This window comes from Aegilops tauschii, chromosome 4, assembly GCF_002575655.3.
Source record: "Aegilops tauschii subsp. strangulata cultivar AL8/78 chromosome 4, Aet v6.0, whole genome shotgun sequence".
NCBI lineage: Eukaryota > Viridiplantae > Streptophyta > Magnoliopsida > Poales > Poaceae > Aegilops > Aegilops tauschii.
The window spans coordinates 77,862,768-77,881,074 of NC_053038.3; the positions used below are offsets into that span (position 1 = coordinate 77,862,768).

General features: G+C 46.4%; 1 protein-coding gene across 1 annotated transcript; it reads left to right on the forward strand.

Annotated features, from left to right (window-relative positions):
• Positions 1–7,059: 7,059 nt before the first annotated feature.
• LOC109735128 (lipase-like PAD4) lies at positions 7,060–11,027 on the forward strand. The gene is made up of 4 exons (XM_020294334.4): positions 7,060–7,244; positions 7,437–7,815; positions 9,202–10,391; positions 10,462–11,027. The coding sequence occupies exons 1-4, from the start codon at positions 7,219–7,221 to the stop codon at positions 10,823–10,825; spliced, it is 1,959 nt and encodes a 652-aa protein (XP_020149923.1). The 5' UTR covers positions 7,060–7,218; the 3' UTR covers positions 10,826–11,027.
• The last annotated feature ends 7,280 nt before the right edge of the window (positions 11,028–18,307 follow it).

Here is an 18,307-nt window from a genome sequence, read left to right on the forward strand (position 1 = left end):
GAGTCCTACTCCCACCGGGAGTAGGACTCCTCCTTTCCTTGTGGGAATAGGAGAAGGGAAGGGAGAAGGAGAAAGAAGGAAGGGGGCGCCCCCCTTCCCTAGTCCAATTCGGACCAGACCATGGGGAGGGGCGCGGCCACCTTTTGAGGCCTTTCTCTCCTTTCCCGTATGGCCCATTAAGGCCCAATACGAATTCCCGTAACTCTCCGGTACTCCAAAAAATACCCGAATCACTCGGAACCTTTCCGAATTCTGAATATAGTCGTCCAATATATCGATCTTTACGTCTCGGCCATTTCGAGACTCCTCGTCATGTCCCCGATCTCATCCGGGACTCCGAACTCCTTCGGTACATCAACATACATAAACTCATAATAAAACTGTCATCGTAACGTTAAGCGTGCGGACCCTACGGGTTCGAGAACTATGTAGACATGACCGAGACACCTCTCCGGTCAATAACCAATAGCGGAACCTGGATGCTCATATTGGTTCCCACATATTCTACGAAGATCTTTATCGGTCAGACCGCATAACAACATACGTTGTTCCCTTTGTCATCGGTATGTTACTTGCCCGAGATTCGATCGTCGGTATCTCGATACCTAGTTCAATCTCGTTACCGGCAAGTCTCTTTACTCGTTCCGTAATACATCATCCCGCAACTAACTCATTAGTCACAATGCTTGCAAGGCTTATAGTGATGTGCATTACCGAGTGGGCCCAGAGATACCTCTCAGACAATCGGAGTGACAAATCCTAATCTTGAAATACGCCAACCCAACAAGTACCTTTGGAGACACCTGTAGAGCACCTTTATAATCACCCATTTACGTTGTGACGTTTGGTAGCACACAAAGTGTTCCTCCGGTAAACGGGAGTTGCATAATCTCATAGTCATAGGAACATGTATAAGTCATGAAGAAAGCAATAGCAACATACTAAACGATCGGGTGCTAAGCTAACGGAATGGGTCAAGTCAATCACGTCATTCTCCTAATGAGGTGATCCCGTTAATCAAATGACAACTCATGTCTATGGCTAGGAAACATAACCATCTTTGATTAACGAAGTAGTCAAGTAGAGGCATACTAGTGACACTCTGTTTGTCTATGTATTCACACATGTATTATCTTTCCGGTTAATACAATTCTAGCATGAATAATAAACATTTATCATGATATAAGGAAATAAATAATACTTTATTATTGCCTCTAGGGCATATTTCCTTCAGAACTCATATACTTATTGCAAAAATTTATTAGCCCTCGAAGCAAAGTACTACAACGCATGCTCCTAGGGGAAGGGTTGGTAGGAGTTAACCATCGCGCGATCTCGACCGCCACACAAAGGAAGACAATCAACAAATACTTCATGCTCCAACTTCGTTACATAAAGGTTCACCATACGTGCATGCTACGGGAATCACAAACTCCAACACATGTATTTTTCAATTCCACAATTACTCAACTAGCACAACCATGATATTACCACCTTTATATCTCAAAACAATTATCAAGCATCAATTTTCTCATGGTATTAATTAAAGCAAATTGCCATGCTATTTAAGACTCTCAAAATAATATAAGTGAAGCATGAGAGATCAATAGTTTCTATAAAACAAATCCACCACCGTGCTCTAAAAGATATAAGTGAAGCACTAGAGCAAAACTATATAGCTCAAAAGATATAAGTGAAGCACATAGAGTATTCTAATAATTTCCGAATCATGTGTGTCTCTCTCAAAAGGTGTGTACAGCAAAGATGATTGTGGTAAACTAACAAATAAAGACTCAAATAATACAAGATGCTCCAAGCAAAACACATATCATGTGGTGAATAAAAATATAGCTCCAAGTAAAATTACCGATGGAAGTAGACGAAAGAGGGGATGCCTTCCGGGGCATCCCCAAGCTTTGGCTTTTAGGTGTCCTTAGATTGTCTTGGGGGTGCCATGGGCATCCCCAAGCTTAGGCTCTTGCCACTCCTTGTTCCATAATCCATCAAATCTTTTACCCAAAACTTGAAAACTTCACAACACAAAACTCAGCAGAAAATCTCGTGAGCTCCGTTAGCGAAAGAAAACAAAAGACCACTTCAAGGTACGGTAATGAACTCATTTTTTATTTATATTGGTGTTAAACCTACTGTATTCCAACTTCTCTATGGTTTATAAACTCTTTTACTGGCCATAGATTCATCAAAATAAGCAAACAACACACGAAAAACAGAATCTGTCAAAAACAGAACAGTCTGTAGTAATCTGTAACTAACGCAAACTTATGGAACTCCAAAAAATCAGCCAAAATAGGAAGACCTCGACAATTTGTTTATTGATCAGCAGTAATTGGAATCAATATTTTATCACGTTCTGGTGATTTGTAACAATTATTTTCGTGAACAGAAAGTTTCTGAAAATTACAGCAAGATCAAATAACTATCATCCAAGAAGATCCTATAGGTTTAACTTGGCACAAACACTAACTAAAACATAAAAACACATCTAACCAGAGGCTAGAACAAATATGTATTCCTAAACAGAAGCAAAAAGCAAAAAAACTAAAAATGAAATTGGGTTGCCTCCCAACAAGCGCTATCGTTTAACGCCCCTAGGTAGGCATAAAAGCAAGGATAGATCTTGGTATTGCCATCATAATGGTAAGGCAAGTCATGAAAACTTTTCTCATATTCTCTACGTTCAGAAGCAAGTTTTCTTTGAGGCAAGCTAAAATAATGAAAAGGGCTAAATTTAATGGGACAAAAGTCCCCAAGATCAATATCGGGAGGTATGGGTTCCTCCCTTGGCCCTTTGTATTGCACAACCAATTCATCATTACAAGCATTCTTTTGGCAAAAAGTCACAAGCCTTCGTTCAAGAGAAAACCCTAATCCATTATTCTGAATAGCAAAATCATCATTAAGCTCGGAAATTCTATCAACTAGAACATCGGCTGGAACCTTTTTCCTAAGATTTTCATTATAAGCAACATGATCCAAAGATTGTAAACGCGTTATGTCTTGTTGATTAAAAAGGGTAGCTTCTATGGGAGGATGACTAGCATCTACCCTATAATGCGCAAAGATTTCTCTAGCCTCTTTCATTATGAATCTAAACTCATGAGCCAAAAAGATAGTGGCGGCACGCTTAACAGAAGAATGCTCAATATTAGAAAATTCTAGGAAAATTCTTTGTATGCAAGGATGCATATGAAGAAATTGCCTTTCAAGTTCAACTACGAGCAAAGACATTGCATCCGCAAGGCTACTAGTTTTATGAAGAATAGAGACACCCATAATGGGCAAAGTGCCGGCACAAGTAAAGAAATCTTGAATGACTCCTTTCCCAATAATATTGCCACTACCGACTCGAAACTTTTTGGTGTGCAAGATAGTAGGTTCCTCAAGAGGATCATCGAAAGCATCAAAGGTTACCAAGTTGTTATTATTGCCTTCATTAGCGATAACCTCCCCAGATTCAAACATGGCGAAAGAAAGACGAGCGAAAAGAGGCAAACGGAAATGAGAGGGCGAATAAAATGGCAAGGGTGAAGTGGGGGAGAGGAAAACGAGAGGCAAATGGCAAATAATGTAATGCGGGAGATAAGGGTTTGTGATGGGTACTTGGTATGTTGACTTTTGCGTAGACCTCCCCGGCAACGGCGCCAGAAATCCTTCTTGCTACCTCTTCAGCACTGCGTTGGTTTTCCCTTGAAGAGGAAAGGGTGATGTAGCAAAGTAGCGTAAGTATTTCCCTCAGTTTTTGAGAACCAAGGTATCAATCCAGTAGGAGGCTACGCGCGAGTCCCTCGCACCTACACAAAACAAATAAATCCTCGCAACCAACGCGATAAGGGGTTGTCAATCCCTACACGGTCACTTACGAGAGTGAGATCTGATAGATATGATAAGATAATATTTTTGGTATTTTTGTGATAAAGATGCAAAGTAAAATAAAAGCAAAGTAAAAAAGCAACAGAAATAACTAAGTGTTGGAAGATCAAAATGATGAAGATAGACCCAGCGGCCATAGGTTTCACTAGTGGCTTCTCTCAAGAGCATAAGTATTTTACGGTGGGTGAACAAATTACTGTTGAGCAATTGACAGAACTGAGCATAGTTATGAGAATATCTAGGTATGATCATGTATATAGGCATCACGTCCGAGACAAGTAGACCGACTCCTGCCTGCATCTACTACTATTACTCCACACATCGACCGCTATCCAGCATGCATCTAGAGTATTAAGTTCATAAGATCAGAGTAACGCCTTAAGCAAGATGACATGATGTAGAGGGATAAATTCATGCAATATGATAAAAAAACCCATCTTGTTATCCTCGATGGCAACAATACAATACGTGCCTTGCTGCCCCTACTGTCACTGGGAAAGGACACCGCAAGATTGAACCCAAAGCTAAGCACTTCTCCCATTGCAAGAAAGATCAATCTAGTAGGCCAAACCAAACTGATAATTCGAAGAGACTTGCAAAGATAACCAATCATACATAAAAGAATTCAGAAGATTCAAATATTGTTCATAGATAAACTTGATCATAAACCAACAATTCATCGGTCTCAACAAACACACCGCAAAAGAAGATCACATCGAATAGATCTCCACGAGAGAGGGGGAGAACATTGTATTGAGATCCAAAAAGAGAGAAGAAGCCATCTAGCTAATAACTATGGACCTGAAGGTCTGAGGTAAACTACTCACACTTCATTGGAGGGGCTATGGTGTTGATGTAGAAGCCCTCCGTGATCGATGCCCCCTCCGGCGGAGCTCCGGAACAGGCCCCAAGATGGGATCTCATGGGTACAAAAGGTTGCAGCGGTGGAATTAGGTTTTTGGCTCCGTATCTGATCGTTTGGGGGTACGTAGGTATATATAGGAGGAAGGAGTACGTCGGTGGAGTAACAGGGGGCCCACGAGGGTGGAGGGCGCGCCTGGGGAAGGTAGGCGCGCCCCCTACCTCGTGGCCTCCTCCTTTATTTCTTGACGTAGGGTCCAAGTCTCCTGGATCATGTTCGTTCCAAAAATCACGTTCCCAAAGGTTTCATTCCGTTTGGACTCCGTTTGATATTCTTTTTCTGCGAAACTCTGAAATAGGCAAAAAAACAACAATTCTGGGCTGGGCCTCCGGTTAATAGGTTAGTCCCAAAAATAATATAAAAGTGAATAATAAAGCCCAATAATGTCCAAAATAGAAGATAATATAGCATGGAGCAATCAAAAATTACAGATACGTTGGAGACGTATCAGTTAGCAACGTGATAGCTCATTTGAGAGATAGAGCTTTGCTCATCCACTTGGTTACTTCTCCATTGGAGTTCACGACCTCTTCAGAGAAGATCCCCCAAGCGGATTCAAGACCCCTCGCGGGAAGACCCCCTCAAGGCCTCCTCACGGAGATGAACTAGTTACCTCTTGTATCGTCCTTTGTTGGATTTGGATCGTGTATCTCTTTCTGTTTTGAGGATCTAGCACATGTGTAATTGAATATTGTTGGTTTGAGTGATTCCTCTCGTGTTTTCCCTCGTGTTTCCCCTCGTATTCTTCGTGTTCTTCGTAGGATCCCCTCCATTTCATGAAAGATCGGGCATCTAGGGTTCTACCCTACATCACCACGGCGGCCGTCTTGGCCAGCAGGCGACGCGGGCTTAGATGGCGGTGATTAGCTGCCACGGCTCGGTCCCGGGCGTGGTGGCTGGTGCTGGTGGGCTCGACCCTGATCTGTGTTGGGGATCGGTTGGGGCAGGGCGGGGGTGCACGGCGGGAGGTACTACAGCGTCGTGGCTGCTGCAGGTCTGCTGATGGCGAGGGGTGGCGGTGGCGACCTCCTTCTCCTGGATGTGTGCCGGCGGAAGGTGCATATCTAGGGTTCGTGCTCGGGCAGGCCAGGTCGGGGCCCGTGCCGGATCGTGGCTTGTGCTTCAGGTAGGAGAGGCCGGGCTTGGCCCGGGAGGTGCTCGCTGGTGGTGGTCGTGTTATTGTTGTGTTGGTGCACGGAACGGCGCCGGCGACCACGAATATGGAACTGTGTGAGCTTGCCTGGCCATGGGCTCGGGGCAGGCTCGCCGATGGCCGTCGGCAGTCTCGGAGTCGGGCCCCCCAGTCCACCTGGCACTGGCTGGGGACGCAGGTGTGGGTTCCTCCTATGGTGAAGGCGCCTACCCAGACTCGGGGACTGATGCCAGGCTACGAGTAGATAGACTAACATCACTCCTCCTATCATGGTTGAGTGCGTGGTGATGTGTGCGGCACACGGTATCTAGCGACAGGGATGCCGGGGCAGCGGCCCGGATGGCGGTCCGCATGGTTGCTCTCCGGCAGGCACCATGGTGGTGGTGGTGGCTTCACTCCCGGGTTTTGTGGGCAACGAGAGGTGCTGCGTTGGGTAACTTGGACGCGCCCCCTCCCCTAGAGGGGCGGCATCCCGATCTAGATCTGGAGTTCTGTCATCGCCGCGCTCTTCCTGGCGGCCTCGTTGTGGCACAAGCGAGTTACTGAGCGAAAGCTCCGTGCCTTTGCGCCGACGACGGCGACACCCGAGGGTGTCGTGATCTTCTTGAAGACGTCGTTGTGGTTCTTCTCTCCGTGTCAGGGTTCCGGGTGAAGACCTGTGTCCGGTGTGGACTCGGCAGCGGCGACGCTCTGCGTCGTTTTCCCTCTTGAGGGCGTTGTCGTGGAGCTTAGGTATGCTATGTCGTAGCGTGAGGGTGTTTAGTTCTTCCGGTGTTAGTTGCCGGTAGCGTAGTCGCGTGGATTCTTCGTGTGTCAGATATTTCAGGATCAGCTTTGTAAGAGGGCTACCTCATCATCTTGTATCGTTCGGCCGTGTACTTCTTCGGTTGATGCTTTATATATAAAGCGGGGCGAAATCCTGTTTCAAGACCATATTACTTTTCTATAATAAACTATTGGAAGCAAGTTATCTATTCAGGTGCAAGTTATCCACCATTTCTTTATTAAAACATTGCATTTTCCCTACGAGAGGACTAGGAAAAAAAACTCCGGGCCTTTAAATGCAAAGTCGACGAAATATTTGACCAGAGTGGTGATAGAAATTGCAGCTCCCTTGCCCAGTTGCCCCCACCACACCAGAGCGCGGAGGCCACGCAAAGTAAACTTGACCACTTCCTCTCCTAACCCTCCTCCAGCCCTTCTCTCGCTCTCTCAAGCGCCGCCCCATTTCCCGGAAGCTCGCCCGCCTGCCATGGAAGACGCAGAAGAAAATTCCATGTAAGTTCCTCCGATTTTCTTCCATAACTTTTCTCTCCTCTCAGCGTATATAAGTACTTCCCGGCGCACTCCGCGCACGAAAGCTTGGCTGCTTTAGCTTCCCCCAATCGCGCCATGATTTGGTGGTAGAAAAGGAGAGGAATTTGGGAGAGAGATGTACAGAGGAGCTGAAAATGCGTGTGCGCTTTGAAGGTTCGAGACCAGCCATGTCCTCGGCGCGCTGCTGGCCTCCTCGCCGCTGCTGGCGCGCGCCTGGGACCGGTGCGCGGCCGCCGCCGCGATGGGCGCCGCCTCCTCCGGGTTCGCGCACGGCGACGGCGGCGGGGACGGGGGGACGGTGTACGTGGCCTTCTCCGGCCTGCAGGCCGCGCTGTCGGTTGCGCGCCCGGCGGTGGCGAGCGGCGCCGACGTCTTCGCGCCGGTCGGCCTCGGCGGCGACGCGGCCGGGGCGCGGGCCTTCCCGCAGCTGGCGGCCGCCGAGCCGGACGCAGCCGCCGCCGGGGAGCGTGTCGCCGTGCAGGCGCTGGCTCTGCGGTGCTTCTTGAAACTGTGCGGCTCCCCTGAGTTCCAGGTAAATTAGTCAATCAATTAGCCGAATATCTCATCAATCAGCATTTAATCGGGTGTTTATCTCCTGGATTTATCAGCTTAATCATTTTTCCTTGTGATGATTGTTAGCGTGATGATCTGATATTTTTTCGTTCTGGTCCTATGGGCCAAGTTATGGTGATGTTGATGCGCCTGTCTTTAGTTGGTTGGTATGTCCTTGTGTTCACACTTAAAAGACTTCAGACTTCGGACATCAGTAGATGAGATAATGTACTCGATTATATTATGACAGTGTCAATTATTTGAGATCTCACCAGATAATAACTTAACAGCTTAACTGGGACAATAAATTTAATAACATTGTGGCTTGTGGAATAATGAAACAAAAATAAAATCATTTGTTAGAAAGAAAACCAAATCTAAAGGTTGCATGTGAGATTGCCGTTGACTTAACCTTCTTTGTTTATTGTAGTGCCGTCTGAAATTGATTTTGTGTTGCCTAAGGCTAGTTCAGTGTATATCTTCTTTCTGTGTGATTTTTTTACGATCAATTTGGTGCCTTTTGACATAGAGTTTGTAAGTTCATCGAAAAGATCCAATCTCTATCGAACATGGCGGCCAGCTTGAGATGCTGTGCGCCTGTCCACTTTATGTCACTGCAAACAAAAAGTACGGCACAGATGGCGCATTACGCATCACCCAACGAAGTCTGTATGCTATTGCTATTTTGTTGTCACTTGCATGCAAGGAATTTTGGTGTGACCCACGGGCAACAGATGAGGATGATTGAGAGCAGCATGGAAGTATACCATACGGCTTTATTTGGAACGCATGAATTTGCTGGGAATTATGCAGTAATTTCACATGAAGTGGATGCAACAACTGCATTCCCATTAGAATCGGGGGAAATTTCCGTGCTCTGGATGAGCGCTGCATCTAGAGCATTTAGGAAATTCAGTCGCCCATGAAGAATAATAGTGCATAGTTTACTGTCATCCAGAGCACATGCTGATTTTGATGACATATACTCTTCATGTGCTGTCCAGATGTAAACAACTTATTTGAATTTGGTTATAATTACGTAGGATCATTTTACTCGGTCAGCAGACATACGACCTTAATTGTTTCTTGACAAGTTCAGTAATGCTTCAAAGATCTTCACCTGTCTTCATCTGGTACTATAATTCTCGTATCTTTCTTGCTATTCTAAATAAAATTTGTGGCCTGTTTCTTATTTATGAATCAATATGGATGTTTATATTCTCCTTGATCTTTCTCCTGAAAATAGTATTTGCTATTTGCAGTTATGCATCAGATTTTTTTTCTAGCTCAGTATTTTAGTGTTTTGATGTTTTTTCACTGCTGAAAATGGTTTCTTACTCATTCAATTGGGTTAATGACAATACAGATGCTACTAAATCAGATCCGGGGCAAGGCGGTGGTGTTCACCGGCCACTCCCTCGGTGGAGCCATCGCCGCTCTTGCGGCGCTGCACTACCTTTGCATCTCATCGTTAAGCTCGTCATGCAGTCCGTCTCCTGTGCTGTGTGTCACATTCGGGAGCCCACTGCTCGGCAACGAGGCCCTGTCCAGGGCCATCCTGCGAGAGCGGTGGGGCGGCAACTTCTGTAATGTCGTCTCACAGCACGACGTCGTCCCGAGGCTCCTCTTCTGCCCCCTAGACGCTGTCCCAGTGCACGTCATCATCGGTATGCAGCTGCAGCAATGGCCAGGACACACTCACCACACGGGTGTAATGACCACTCGTGTTGTGGACGCCGAGCAGGAGGGGCTGCGTCAACTGATACAGGCGCATGTCCGCACAGTGGCAATGGAGCAGAAGCTCGTGGACCCAGAATCGCGAGGGGGGAGCCCTTACCGTCCGTTCGGGGCCTACGTGCTGTGCTCGCCGGAAGGCGCAGCGTGCGTTGACAACTCAACAGCTGCAGTCCAGATGCTCTATGCCACATTCGCCGCCTGCTACACGCGGGGCGACACGACATCCCTGGAGGCCGCACACTCTTGCTATGGCGACCTTGTGCTGAAAATGCCACAGAACTTGCTCCTCAAGCGGCACCTGCATGCCATGGACGTGTTGGCATCCATGTCCAACTCCAACTACGATGCTGGCATCTCCCTAGCGATGGAGGCCTCCGGCATTGGCAGCGAGGCAACGGAGGCCACAACAGCGCGATACTGGCTGAAGGCGTCTAAGCGGGCGGGCCGCAGCCCAAGCCTGAACTGCGCGGGGCTCTCAACACGGCTGGGACGGATCACTCCATGCCGGGCACAGATCGAGTGGTACAAGGCATCATTCGACGCCGACATGGGGTACTACGACGCATTCAAGCAACAGAGGTCACCAAAGAAGTTCGGCAAGGCCAACATTTATCGCCTCAAGCTGGGCCAGTTTTGGGATGGTGTCCTCACAATGCTCGACAACAGCCAGCTGCCGCACGACTTCCATCGCCGGGCCAAGTGGGTGAACGCCGCCCGGTTCTACCAGCTCCTCGTCGAGCCACTGGACATCGCGGACTATCACCGCAACAACCTCCACAAGACAAGAGGCGGCTACATCACCCATGGTCGTGACAGAAGGTATGTTCGAGCTGCAAACACCATTGTTCATGCTTGGTCAGTGAGCTCACAGAGCATCCATACTCCACAGGTATGAGCTGTTCGACAAGTGGTGGAAGGAGAAGGGCGCCTTCAGTGGCACTAGCACCGGCGACACGTCGGTCACAGCGACAGCGAGGAGCAAGTACGCCGGGCTGACTCAGGATCCATGCTTCTGGGCGAGGGTGGAGGAGGCGTGGGATCAGACTGAAAGCGCCCAGGCCGAGCACGACGTGGCGATGCTGGCGATGAAGCTTGGGAGGCTGCGGGAGTTCGAGCGGTACGCCAGGGAGCTGGTGGAGAGCAAGGAGGTGTCCATCGACGTCCTTGCGCCGCAGTCGAGCTACACCCGCTGGGTGGAGGAGTGGAAGAAGCTCTTGCTCAGAGACGAAGCCAGAACAGCGTCGTTGTTTTAGTTCTCATGATGAATTAGCTGGAGCAGCTCAAGATTTTTATTTTTATTTTTTGCCACTAGTTTTAGGTAACTTAGTATAGCCCTGGTATAGGCGGTTGTAAATACGCATAGGCTTGCAGACCGCAGAGGCACTGCATTATGTTGTTGTATCAGTTCATCATCTTGCATCTTGATGCTGATTTATTCAGTTGTTTCTTCCTCAAGGCCGACGTTAATCTGCATTATTGAGCATCTGGGTGGTATGGTGTCCCTGTATGATCAGCGTCTGATATCAAAGTTTACATGATACCGCATCTCAAAATTCAAATTTGCAAGTCTTAAAAAATTCCAACATATGTCTACAATCACTAAAAATTTCAAATCTAAATTAAAAATACACATTGAGAAACAAAAAAAAGCAAAGGGATTGTAAACATGTATCTTGTGAATATTCAATTTTTGAGAACTTCTACTCCATCTGTCCCATAATATAAGAACACTTTTGGTAGTAAATTAACATTTGGAGACATGTATTCTAGATCAAGCAAACTGTGTGAGATGAGTCTTTAGAATCAAAAGGTGACATTTTTGCCATGAATTCGTGATGCTTACAGTATTCTAGATCATCGAAATCTTCAACGCCACCCACTCCACCGATGGAATCTCTCAATCGCAACTGAACATCTTAAGAGAAATTACAGGGTTTTTACTCAGGAAGAATGAAGAATTTTTGGTAAAAGCTCTCACAAACTTACAGACTACAGCATTCTGAATCGAAATGACATTTTGGAACACAGCACATATATCTGATTGACAACGAAGCGATTCAGCGATCATCAGCCACTGTGTTGCTTGTATTCAGCACTGATGTGCATGTCAGGAACAGACTAATATCAGCCCCGAGGGAAATGCCATGTCGCCGGCGCCTCCTCGCCCTTGCACGATCCTCTAGGAAGCGGCAAGCGGACCGACTCATCACTCATGTCGAATATCGCATATGAGCTCGGCGCGCTCGGCGCGTGCTTCCAGTACCACTGGCAACGGTCGTCATCCAGGAAGAAGATGCAGTTCCCCTTCAGATTGTACTGGGACGCACAGACAGACTTGGAGCATCTCGGCCCAAGAAACAGCACCTGGTCGTCCCCCACGCTCCTCCTCTCAACCCACTGCGACGACTGAAAGTCTGCCTCACACACCTCGAATTCAAACCGTACTGCCCTGATCTAGAACCTGGTGTGGCTGCCCGCAGGTGTGTTGCCATAGATTGTCCCGCGGACCAGCAGCAGGGCGCCGCGAGATTCAACCAGGTATTGGTCGAATACGAGGAGGCCACCCGGGAACCGCCTGAAGGGCCAGGGAGGACCCTCGATGATGCGCTCGATCCGGGAAATGGATAGGCTACAGTTGTCACTGTCCTCCTCGACATCAATAGAGTATATACTCCCTCCTTTCATCTATACACGGCCTAATGCATTTTTTAAGACCGTCTTTGACTATTGACAAGATTAGTAGTACGTGAGATGTTTAATGTGAAAACTATATCATTGAAAGCCCCTTTCACATATGAATTTGACGGTATGCTTTGTGTAAGTTGCATGTTATATTTTATTGCTCTAATATATGGTCAAAGTTAGCCTAATAAACACATTAGGCCCTATATAGATGGAAGAAGGGAGTAGCAAAAAACTACCACATTACGGGCTAGGTCTACAAAAAACTATCACTTTTCTTAATGTTTCAAAAAGCTACCACAAAATTGGTTGGCTGTTCCAAAAAACCCAAATGACCATGTTGATTAGAATTGATCCGGTTTATGACAGGCCGGGCCCGCTCCTAACCAAACAATCTGTTGACTGTTTGTTTGACCGTTAGCTTACAAGTGGGGCCAACATGGAAGCCCTCCCTTCTTCCTCTTATATCCCTCTCTCTACCTTTTCTGTCTCCCCCTGAGACAGCCCTGGGCCCTCTACTGCCGCTGCCCTCGCCGACCTCCAGCCGCACGCGCGCACGCCGCCGATACGCTGCGTGCCTTGGATCTTGTTGCCGCCGCCCTCGCCAGCCTCCAGGACCCAGAGAGCCACCACGGGCAGTTGCCAACGCGGTGCTCTGACGAGCTAGTGCTCCGGCGCCCCGACGCGGACGAGCTCCTCACAAGTGCCCTCCTCCTCACTGGTGCTCCGATGCGACGATCCAGCCACGACCGACGCGCCCTGTAGCTCGCTCGCCCGCCGCCCTGCAACTCGCTCGTGCGCCCTGCTACTCGCTCACTCGCTCGCCTGCCGGCAGATGAGCACCAACTCGTTCACTGGTCGCCGCTGTGCAGAGGAGCTCCAGCCCGCCGCCGCTGCTGCCCCGCCGAAGCCACGGCTACAGCTCCGCCGCATACAGAAGCTCCTCGAGCTCCGGCCCAGAGCAACGTCGGCTGACGCACACATGTCCCTTTGTCAGCTCCAGAGCCGACGAGCTCGCCATCGAGGACCCGAGCTCGGCCACGATCAGCAGCGGCCGCGAGCAGCACATAGCGGCAGGGAGAAGCGGCAGGGAGCAGCGGCGCCGGCGGCGGGTGATACGTCTCCAACGTATTTATAATTTTTGATTGTTCCATGCTATTTTATTATCAATCTGGGATGTTTTATAATCATTTTATAGTCACTTTATATCATTTTTTGGTACTAACCTATTGACATAGTGCCAAGTGCTAGTTGCTGTTTTTTCCATGTTTTTTACATCGCAGGAAATCAATATCAAACGGAGTCCAAATGCCACGAAACTTCACGGAGATTTTTTATGCACCAGAAGGAAGCTATTGGGCCCTGGTTGCACCTAGGGGGAGTCCCGAGGAGGGGACAACCCACCAGGGCGCGCCAGGAGGCCCAGGCACGCCCTGGTGGGTTGTGCCCACCTTGGGTGCCCCCCGGACCGCCTCTTTGCTCTATAAATACTCCAATATTCCAGAAACCCTCGGAGCATCGACGAAATATTCATCCAGCCGCCGTAGAGTCCAGAACCACCAGATCCAATCTAGACACTATCTCGGATGGGGTTCACCACCTCCATTGGTGCCTCTCCGATGATGCGTGAGCAGTTCTTTGTAGACCTTCGGGTCCGTAGTTAGTAGCTATATGACTTTCTCTCTCTCGCTGAATTCTCAACACAATGGTCTCTTGGAGATCCATATGATATAACTCTTTTTGCGGTGTGTTTGTTGGGATCTGATGAACTTTGAGTTTATGATCAGTCATATATTTTTATATCCATGAAAGTTATTTGAGTTTCTTTGATATCTTATATCCATGATCTCTTATAGCCTCGTATTTCTTCTCCGATATTTGGGTTTTGTTTGGCCAACTTGATCTATTTATCTTGCAATGGGAAGAGGTGCCCGGTAGTGGGTTCGATCTTACAGTGCTTGATTTCAGTGACAGAAAGGGAAACAACACGTATGTATCGTTGCTACTAAGGATGAAACGATGGGGTCTATCTCTACATAGATAGATCTTGTCTACATCATGCCATCATTCTTATTGCATTACTCCGTTTTTCCATGAACTTAATACACTAGATGCATGCTGGATAGCGGTCGATACGTGGAGTAATATTAGTAGATGCAGGCAGGAGTCGGTCTACTAATCTTGGACGTGATGCCTATGTAATGATCATTGCCTGGATATCGTCATAATTATTTGAGGTTCTATCAATTGCCCAACAGTAATTTGTTTACCCACCGTTTGCTATCTTTCTCGAGAGAAGCCACTAGTGAAACCTACGTCCCCCGGGTCTTCTTTCTCATATATTTGCTTTGCGATCTATTTTATTTGCACTTTTTATTCAGATCTATTAAACCAAAAATACAAAAATACTTTGCTGCACTTTATTTTATTTGGCGTTCGATCTGTCAATCTACTACAAATTTACCTCACGTCCTTTGCTTGTCTTGAGGCGCCGTACCCCAGAAGGGATTGACAACCCCTTTAACACGTGGGTTGCGAGGTGTTGTTATTTGTGTGCAGGGGCTCTTTACATTGTGTTTCTTGGTTCTCCTACTGGTTCGTGAACCTTGGTTTCATATCTGAGGGAAATACCTACCGCTGCCGTGCTGCATCATCCCTTCCTCTTTGGGAAATACCGACGTAGCTTCAAGCAACATCAAAAGGAATTTCTGGCGCCGTTGCCAGGGAGGATCTTCAACATATACCAGGTTCCTAATCACAAATCTCACCTCCTCGCTATTTACATTATTTTCCATTTGCCTCTCATTTTCCTGTCCCCCACTTCACAAAAATTTGCCGTTTTATTCGCCTCTTTCCCCGTTCGCCGTTCTCTTGATTATAGTCTTGATGGCTAGCGTCCCTACTCCTCCTTTGTCACCATTTTGAAGTTCTTTACTTCAAACAAAGACAAGGAGAAAATTTGAAAGATGCCTGGTATAGGCTTATGGAATCGTATCGTGTTTCCAATCTAAAGGGGGATGCTAAGGTTCTGCTTCGTAATTTTTACATAGGATTAGCTTTGCATCATAGACAACTTCTGGATTTTGCCGCTAAAGGAAATTTTATTGAACTTGATGCAAACACTGCCTATGAAATTTTGGAAGGAATTTTGGGAATTCCTCCTCAAAAGAAGGGGTTTTCCTTTACCCCTGAGGGAGTTCAAATGTTGGATAAACTTGGTGATTTGCATAAACATATGGTTGAAATACAGAAATATAATGAACCCCTCAAGCACCTCACTGCTAGTATCAATCGCATGAATACTTTGATTACTCTTTGCAACAAGCGATTGGATATTTTGGATCTTAAGATGGTTTCTTTTCCGGAGAATTTAGGGAAGCGTAAAGAGCCTCCCGGGTTTGAGAAAACCCTTACAAAATTTGCCAAAACTTCGGATGACAAAACTTAGATCCTTGCTTTATGCCTAGCTAAGGGCGTAAAACTATAGCGCTTGTTGGGAGGCAACCCAATGAATAAATTTTATTTTTGCTTTTTTGCTTTTTGTTCTTGAGTGTTAGCACAATTATGCTACTGTTATGATTGTGTTTTTTGGGTTTCAATTAGTGTTTGTGCCAAGTAAAGCCTTTAGGATCTTCTTGGGTGATAGTTGTTTGATCTTGCTGAAAAAGACAGAAACTTTGCGCTCACAAAAATAATTTTCATAAATCACAGAAAAGTGATTTTGCCCTGATTCTTTTTGAATAAGATTAATATACAAATTAACCTGGTCTTCCTAATTTTGTAGAATTTTTGGAGTTCCAGAAGTATTCGCAAAAGTCAGATTGCTACAGACTGTTCTGTTTTGACAGATTCTGTTTTCTTTGTGTTGTGTGCTTATTTTGATGGCTCTATGGTTTTCTTTGATGATTTTTTGCCATAGAGAAGTTGGAATACAGTAGATATAATACAAAAACAAAATATGAATTGGTTTGATACAACACTTATAGTACTGGTTTACTTTCTTATACTAACGAATCTCACGAAGGTTTTGTTGAGTTTTGTGTGATTGAAGTTTTCAAGTTTTGGGTTATCTTACGATGGATGAAAGAAGGATAGAAGAGCCTAAGCTTGGGGATGCCCCGACATCCCAAGCTATTACCCAAGAATGAGCAACCAACTAAGCTTGGGGATGCCCCCGAGTGGCATCCCCTCTTTCTTCTAACAACTATCGGTATTTTACTCGAAGCTATATTTTTATTCGTCACATGACATGTGTTTTGCTTGGAGCGTCTTGTATGATATGAGTCTTTGCTTGCTTTATTTTGTGTTTTAAGTCATCAATCCTTGCTGGACACACCTATTTGAGAGAGCCAAAATTATTTCATGACTTGTTAGAATTGCTCTCTGTGCTTCACTTAAATCTTTTATGAGCTAGGACTTGCTCTAGTACTTCACTTATATCTTTTTGAGCACGGTGTGCTTAGTATTTTTGAAGAAATGCTCTCTTGCTTCACTTAGATTTATTTGAGAGTTAGTAATTTTTTTGAAGAAATTCTCTCTTGCTTCACGTAAATTATTTTGAGAGAAATAAAAAATTATGCTCATGATCTTCACTTATATTTGTCTGAGCTTATGAAAAGCAACACATGAAAATTAGTCCCAAAGTGATAGATATCCAAGAAGGATAAGTAAAAAAAGATTCATGAAGATCATTGGACAAAATAAACTTGATTCCTAGTAATAGTTTTGAGATATGATGATGTGATATGTGAGTTATGTTGATGAGTAATTATGCTTTAGTAAGAATGTTGGTGTTAAGGTTTGTGATTCCCCATGCATGCACGAAAGTCAATAGTCATGCAATGAAATTATATCCTACTTGTGGTGCATTATTCAGTGTTAATTATGCTTAATGCTTCCTTATGAGATTATTCGTTTCTTGGTTGGTCGCTTCTCAATATTTTTGCTAGCCTTCATTTTTCACCAAGTGTCGGTGTCAAAACCGGCGGATCTCGGGTAGGGGGTCCCGAACTGTGCGTCGAAGGTTGATGGTAACAGGAGACAGGGGACACGATGTTTACCCAGGTTCGGGCCCTCTCTATGGAGGTAATACCCTACTTCCTGCTTGATTGATTTTGATGAATATGAGTATTACAAGAGTTGATCTACCACGAGATCGTATGGCTAAACCCTAGAAGTCTAGCCTGTATGACTATGGTAATGAGTCTCTCCTCCTCCGGACTAAGTCCTCCGGTTTATATAGACACCGGGAGGATCTAGGGTTACACATGGTCGGTTACAATGGAAAGGAATCTACATATTCGGTCGCCAAGATTGCCTTCCACGCCAAGGAGAGTCCCATCCGGACACGGGTGCAGTCTTTGGTCTTCGTATCTTTACAGCCCATCAGTCCGGCCCATGGCGAACAGGCTGGACGCCCGAGGACCCCTTAGTCCAGGACTCCCTCAGTAGCCCCTGAACCTGGCTTCAATGACGAGGAGTCCGGCGCGTAGATTTGTCTTCAGCATTGCAAGGCGGGTTCCCCTCTCCGAACTCCAAAATAGTCTTCGGACGTATAGATCGTGTCCGGACCTGTAACACAGGCACCACACACAACTACGGAGGGAATATAATATCCCACGAGTCCCATCTGCCGACAACTTTTTGCAAGATGACATCACACCTGTTCGGTCACTATATCGAACCGTTTTTGTCCGCCATTCCGTGTTTCGAGATGCGGTTTCCATTGGCACGTCTTGTCAAAGCAGAGACCGTGTCCCTTTATTGCGGGATTTTCATCAATGCCGGCGTGGGTAACCCAACCGTGCCGTTTACACAGCCCTTGGGAATAGGCGAGTTTTAGGGCGAGTGGGGAGGCGTTCGATATTTACTGCCTTTATAAGGGGATAAGGATTCCCCCCTTTTCTCCCACGCCTTCTCTCTTCCTCCGCCCTTCCACCCTTGAGCTCCAGCGCCCAAGTTCTCATCTTCTTCCCACTTAAGCTAGCACTCAACCATGTCCGGATCCGGAGGACAAGGCAAGTGGATGGTCTCCTCCGTCAAGGAGAAAGACA